The following is a 7,093-nucleotide window of genomic DNA, read 5'->3' on the forward strand; positions in this document are numbered from 1 at the left end:
AGGTTCTGGGAAGTGAGGTCAATGAAGAAGGGAGAGATGTACAATCAGAAATGACCTGAGGAAGAGAAATAAAGGTTGGTGGGAGAGATTTGGGTTATATTCTTGGAGGGTCTTTCCCAGGAAGGTTAACTAAAATATAGGTTATCATGAAAAGGTGCCAGATGCAAGAATAGCAGTGATCTCTTTGGAGGTTGGCATAGATGGGGAACCTGACCCAGAGTGGTCTTGCCTAGATAACAAAGGATTTGGACTCTTTGACCCTTTGAATTCACCTAGCCTGTGTCACTCTATCCTGAAAATCACCTTTTCTCTTTTTTTACCAGGATCTTCCCAATGCCATGAATGCAGCTGAAATCACAGATAAACTTGGACTGCATTCTCTTCGTCACAGAAACTGGTACATCCAAGCCACCTGTGCCACTAGTGGGGATGGGCTCTATGAAGGACTGGACTGGTTGTCCAATCAGCTCCGAAACCAGAAATGAAACAACAAAAGTTCCTCCTCCCTCTTTTCCTTCTCTCCCTCTTATTTCCTCCTATTCGCCCTTCGCTTTACTCTCATGTGGCAAACTGTGCTACTTTGTGGTATTGAGTGCCGGAAGCTGTTTTTTTCCTACCCCTTGTCACAGTATGTATTGCACCATGCTGTAAATGTGGCAAATTCAGGCCTGAAAAAGGTTTCTTATTTAATGTAAATAGTTTTTGTTTCCAATGGGGCAGTTTCTGGCACTCCTATGCAATATTACTCAGCTTTTTTTATTGTAAAAAAATCAACTCACCGTTTAGTACTGGGAAGGGATTTTAAGCACATTGACACTTGGGTTGCTGGGGGTTAACGTGCAAGCAGCAAAGCCGAATGCTACTCCTACTGGCTTGTGAGACCTGTGTTGAGATCCATTTTGGTGGTTGGTTTTTAACCTGAACTCAGTGTATTTTTTTAAATAGTAAAAAAATAAAAAAAGACAAGTAAAACACTTGAACACACAGAACAGAGAAATATGCTTAGTATAGGTTTTGCAGTAACAACTTGAATACCAGACCATTGTAATTGTCTGCAGTTTCTCTTTTGAAACTTGAGAAATGATAAAAATCAAACAAGTGATCAATTTTGCATGGTTAAAATAGAGATCCATGTAATGCTATGTCTTTGGATCTTTATGTATTTCATAGAGTTTGTGCTTGTATTTGTGCTCACATGGATACTTATTAGGAAAAAAAGCTTTGAGGTTGTGGTTCAGAGCAGGCTGCACATTGAGAGCATTAGATCTTCAATCATAAACCGTTTATAACTAGACTTTTTCCCCCTTGCAGTTCAGGTCAGGCTGTGATTAGTTCTCCATCACACTTGAATAACTCTTAAGAAGGATAGGTGATGGCTGGTTATAAACATTTGAAAGAGCTTTCTGACATATTTGAACAACAAAAAAAATCAGCCTTTTAATTTTGGTCAGGTGTGTGGTGCTTCTGTTTGAAACCTCTCCACAGTAAGCACAGCCTATGTTAGCCCCAAACCTTGACTGGAGATATTCAAAAACAGTCAAGAACACTAGGCATATCTCTAAGGTGTCTAGGTTTTGAAAGAAAATAAATTGAGCATGAGAGCTTGGGGAGTCATTCCATTCTAGAAGTATTCGGTCCTGTTTTGGAACAATCCCCCTATCTGTATATGTGTGAAATGTCCTTTACTACCCCTCATTACTACAAGGGTCAGATTTGCCATCTGAAAAAAGATCTTTACTTTTTTTTTCTTTTGTATTTTGATAAACACTGAAGAAGCTGGAGCTGTTAAACTTTATCTCAGGAAAAACTCAGAACTGGTTTGTTTGGTGTTGTGGAAACTCTTACTGCTTTCAATACACAATTAGTAATCGACTGTTTTGTATACTTGTTTTCAGTTTTCATTTCGACAAACAAGCACTGTAATTAAAGCTATTAGAATAAAATCTCTGAACTATTTCATGAGGTTTTTTTTGGTACCTTAATACTACCCGAGTGAGTTGCTTGCTACTATGCAGTAATGATTATGCAAAAGACTTTCTTGTGATCCAACCAGGTCACTGCAGGCTGGTTTGTTGTACTAATAATAGACAGCCACAAATTATTTTTCCCGTTAAAGACTCCTGAAGTTTTGATGTTGAGGCCGTTACTTGATATTTTTCCACTGAAGTCAAAGTTCTTGTCTACTCTAATGTCTGGTATAATGAAAAGAACATCTCTGCGTCCTGTGATGTTTAATATGAAAGTTCTTCTTCTAACTTGAGGTCTTTGCTTCATGGGGCAGCTGCAGCATTATTTCCAGTTTAATAGGTAACTGTTTAAAACCTAGAAAGTTGCTTTTCTGTGTCTCTATCCCCATAGGATCTAGAATTGGAAGAAATTTTACATGTGTTCTTAGTTTGCAGAGGAGAAAACTAAGGCAGTAAATAATGGAGCTGGCATTAAACCCCCAACCATTTCACTCTAAATCCCAGTGTGCTTTCTGCTATGACAAATGGCTTTCTTGGTAGTCTGTCAATCACTGCCATCGAGAGTGGCCAGGGACCTGGAACATTTTGTCTGTCCTAATCTTGCTTTAAGAAAAAGGCCTGGAGATGTTGAATATTCCTTGGAAAAATAAACTTCCAAAACTGGTTTTATTTTACTGTTGCAGGCATACTCTCAGAGAAAACCACACCCACCATGCTCTTTGATAATAATACTTGTTAATAATGTACTCAGTCTTGTGACTTTTGGCCATGCCCATTTAAGATTGAGTTTATGGCCAAACTTGATAAGTGTCCTTTTTCCTTAACGTGATGTTAATGGAACAAGTTAGTGGGGCATGCATATGAATTAGCCACATTTCTTCCTTACCCCTTAATTTTTCAAGTTTTTGTTAGAACCTCAGTGGTAAATTTAGACTTTCTTGAAGATAATCTGTTTATCAAAGCTATTAACTTATGAACATTTTCCACAGGTGGAGCATCAACTTTTTTTTATAGCTCCACTTCAGATACATTTTTCTCTTCCTGTCTCAAACCAGAGTAGCATATTCAGTACTCTAATCCCCAACTCTTCAAAGGACAGAACAATTGCGTACCTTCTTTTACACCCTGAATTTGGTCACTTACTACCTGGTACCTGTGCTCTTACCATAATAGGCAATTGTGTGTTTTCCTGATTCTGTTTGCTTCACTCTGCTTCCATTTAAATGTCCCTTTGTCTCTGTTCATCTTCCTCTGTTACAATGATAGTTTTATCACATCCATGACTACCATCATTTAGCTCCATTCAATATAATTTTGTTTCAGTATTTTGGGCTATGGGAAAGCTTTGACTTCCCTGGGTATAGACATCTCCGAGTCTGCCTTGGAAGGGATTTCAGAAATGAGATCACAGACACCACAACCCAAGTGGCCTCTGCAGACATAGCAGAGCCTTTGGACTCTGAGGAAGCAGCTGCTATCGAGAATTTCTTTGCAGCATGCCTGACCTAAATATGCCCGTGGTAGTTTTCACCATGGTACCCATGGCTTCTCTGGAGTCAAGCAGAGTGAAATCTTGTTCTCTGTGTGATATAGCCCTTCAAATATTTGAAGGTCATGTCCTTCCTGAGTCGTCTCTTTTTCAGGCCAAACAGCCCTAGTCCTTTCAACTAAGAGCATATGGTACAAGCTGGAGGCCCTTCATCTGGTTGCCTAACTGGATATTCCACCTTACCAATGGCCCGATTAAAAAATGTATTCATTTGTCCATGGAGACAATAGCCATTGCTTCAGATAAAATAGCCATTTAGCTAGTTCCCAGTCTACTCTCATTCCCTTGATCTTTTTTTTTAGCAACTATCCAGAAAAAGGAAAAGAGGATAGTCTGGCATTCCTGGCTGTTAATGAAATTATTACTGACCCTTTCCTAATGTTATCTTCCCTTCATGTCTCCTAGAATTTTGTCAACAATGAACTTTGACTATCACTGACAGTGATTAAGCAATACCATTTGCCAATTCTTTACATTTGTGAGGGTGTAGATCTAATGGGCTTTGTGACTTGAACTTGTCCATTCCAACAAACTTCCTGCTTGTTAGCCCCTCACAGCCCTCTACTGGGAGAAACTTTTTTTCATTTTTATTTTATTTGAGTGACTTGCCCAAGGTCACAAAGCTAGGCAATTATTAAGTGTCTGAGGCTGGATTTGAACTCAGGTCCTCCTGACTCCAGAGCCAGTGCCTTATCCACTACACAAACAATCACAGTACAGTTCAGAAATGCTTGAGAATGTGTCAGTCTGTCATAGAGCTGAAGTGAGGTGTATCTAGCCCTTCAATAGGAAAAAGTAGAGGCAGGGTCTGGAATCCTCTGGCCTGCAGGCTGTATTGGACTCTGTCATGTACAAGTACAGAGGCTAAGGATCCAATGATGGCACCACAGACTGTATAGAGAATGTGTAGGTTGATTAGGTCCCCGTGGAGATTACTTGGCCAGCTCCCTTCTCTCATTTGAGGAAATCAGAGCCCAGAGAAGAGGAATTTTTTCTCCAAAAGGTCACAAACTAATTGGTAAGTAGAGCTGAAATTATTGCTTCCTTGTGAGTGAAAGGAATAGACAACACTGCTGCATATCCCTTCCCTTTTTTCTCATGCCTTCCTTACCCTTACTTTGGCCTTATCCTCATTGATCTTTGAGTTGTCTAATTCCACTCTACACTTATGTGCTTTGCAAACCCCAACCCACCTCCATTCCTATTTCCATGCTGCAGAACACTAGAGGCAGCTCTGGACTACTGAATTCACTATATCTTGTTACCAAGCTCAATTACATCCTCACCACCACATAGCAATCCTTGTTTCAAACTTGTACTATCTGTTTCCACCAGAGAACTTTGTCTTATACTTCACTGAAAAAAATCAGGTCATCCATATTTCACCACATTCCAATTTCATATTTTGAATAATTTCAGTTATCCCACATTCTTTCATCCTTTACTCCAGGTTTGTGATAAGGCTACCTCTCTCTTTTCAGTTCCCTTTTCATTTACTTTTTTTTTTTTTTAGGTTTTTGCAAGGCAAATGGGGTTAAGTGGCTTGCCCAAGGCCACACAGCTTAGGTAATCATGAAGTGTCTGAGACTGGATTTGAACCCAGGTACTCCTGACTCCAGGGCCTGTGCTTTATCCACTACGCCACCTAGCTGCCCCCATTTACTTTTTTAATGCAACTCTTGAGTCCTGTATTTGGCAATTGAATTCTCTGTTCAGTTTTTGGTCTTTGAGTTAGAAAATTCTGGAAGTCCTCTATTTCATCTTTTTCCCTGGCAGTATATGCTGAATTTTGAAGGGTAGTACCTTCTGGGTTGTAACCCCAGGTCCTTAGCTCTCCAAAATATGTTATTCCAGTTCTTCTGATCCTTCAGTGTTGAGGCTGATAGGTTCTGTGTTAGTCTGATTGAGTTCCCTTTGTATTTGAATTGTTTTCTTTTTGCTGCTTGCAATATTCTCTCCTTTATTTGAGGGTTCTGGAATTTGGCTATTACAGCCCTTGGAGTTTTTGTCCTGGGGTCTCTTTCTGGAGGGGTTCTGTGGATTCTTTTAGTGGTAATATTGTTTTCTTGTTCTGGTAGATTTGGGCAGTTTTCCCTTATATTTTCCTACATGATGTTTTTTAGGTTCTTGTCTACTTTCTAGTAGTCCAATGATTCGTAGATTGTCTTTCCAGGTTCGGTTTTACAAGTCATTTGTTTTCCCTGAAAGATACATTACATTTTCTTCAATTTTTTCAGCAGCCTTTTTTATTTTGTTTGATGGAATCTTGTAGTCTTTGTAGATTCATTGGTTTCTAATTGTTGTTCAGTTCTAATTTTTAGGATTAGCTTTAATTAGCTTCTGTGTTTCCTTTTCCAGTTGGTTATTTTTACTTTCAACAGAGTTGATTTCTTTGGTCAACTTTTCACAATTTTCCTGCATAACTATCATTTCTTTTTTCCATTTTTCTTCTTCCTCTCTTCTTTGGTTTTTAAATTCTTTTTTAAGCTCTTTGATGAACTTTTGTATTTGAGTCCAATTTATAGACTGTTTTGATACTTCCCCGTGAGCGATTTTTCACTGCTTTCTTCAGATATGGATGGCATTGCTGTCATTTTTGTCTGTAGTTTTCTGTAGTGAGCACTCTTCTAGCTTTTTTTTAGTTCATTTTTGTTTTAGTTCTGCTCCAGGGGTATATGTAGTATAGATCCAAGCTTTTATTTTGTTGGGGCTGGGGTGATCCCAGGCTTGTCGTTGGCCAAGATGTTGCCTATGCATTTCCAGTCTTTGCCTTTCAGAGGTTTCTTTTTTCCTCCTTTATGTACAGGTTCTGATTTAACAATGGATTAGTCCCAGGGTTCAGAATTTGTCTAGGATTGGGATCCTCCCTGCTCGTTTGCTATCCAACTGCTGGGACCTCTGGAAGTCCCAGCTGCCTCTCTCCTTGATTCCCATTCCCTCTTTTCTCCAGCATCTTGCCTTTTGTTTAATTTTGATCCCGACTTTCCACTGTTATCCTTTACTGCTACTTATAAATTTGGCCTACCCTTAAAAAAAAACCCTTCATTTGAGCCTGCTGTGCCCTCAACTATCATTCTGTCCTTTTTATAGGCAAACTCCTAGAAAAAGCAAAGATCTTTACATCCCACTCCTCAGTCCCTTGCTATTTGGCTTTCACTTCCAATGCTGTACCCTGCCAAAGTCACCAGAGGTCTGGCTCTTGTCATCTGCTTCCCTCTGGGTTTTCATGAAATTGTTGTCATGGTTTGTCCTCAGATCTGAAGGTTCCACAGTGAGCATGTGCCTCAAGGCTCTATCTTGGGCCATTTCCTTTCTGCACTCTTAGTGATACTAACTCCCACAGATTCAGTCATCTCTATTCAGAGAACTCCCACATCTACATGTTTAGCTCCCATCTCTCTCTTCAGCTCAAGTCCATTATCTTAACTTTGTGGCAGACTTCTCACGCAGATGCTCCATGGGCATGGTCCAAAACCCAGGCCCATTATCCTTTCCACTAAATCAACCCCTCCTAACTTGCTGATTTTTTATCACCATTCTTCAGGTCATATAGGTCCATAATCTAATCTTCATTCTC

The 7,093-nt window shown here is 39.6% G+C and overlaps 1 protein-coding gene across 1 annotated transcript in view; it reads left to right on the forward strand.

Annotated features, from left to right (window-relative positions):
* ARF1 (ARF GTPase 1) overlaps positions 1-1,959 on the forward strand; it is a 29,158-nt gene extending 27,199 nt beyond the window's left edge. Inside the window, exon 5 of the mRNA XM_074197777.1 lies at positions 324-1,959. Within this exon, the coding sequence (XP_074053878.1) occupies positions 324-485 (162 nt within the window). The 3' untranslated portion in view covers positions 486-1,959. The remainder of the gene's footprint in view (positions 1-323) is intronic.
* The last annotated feature ends 5,134 nt before the right edge of the window (positions 1,960-7,093 follow it).

This window comes from Macrotis lagotis, chromosome 8 (assembly GCF_037893015.1).
Source record: "Macrotis lagotis isolate mMagLag1 chromosome 8, bilby.v1.9.chrom.fasta, whole genome shotgun sequence".
Taxonomy (NCBI): domain Eukaryota; kingdom Metazoa; phylum Chordata; class Mammalia; order Peramelemorphia; family Peramelidae; genus Macrotis; species Macrotis lagotis.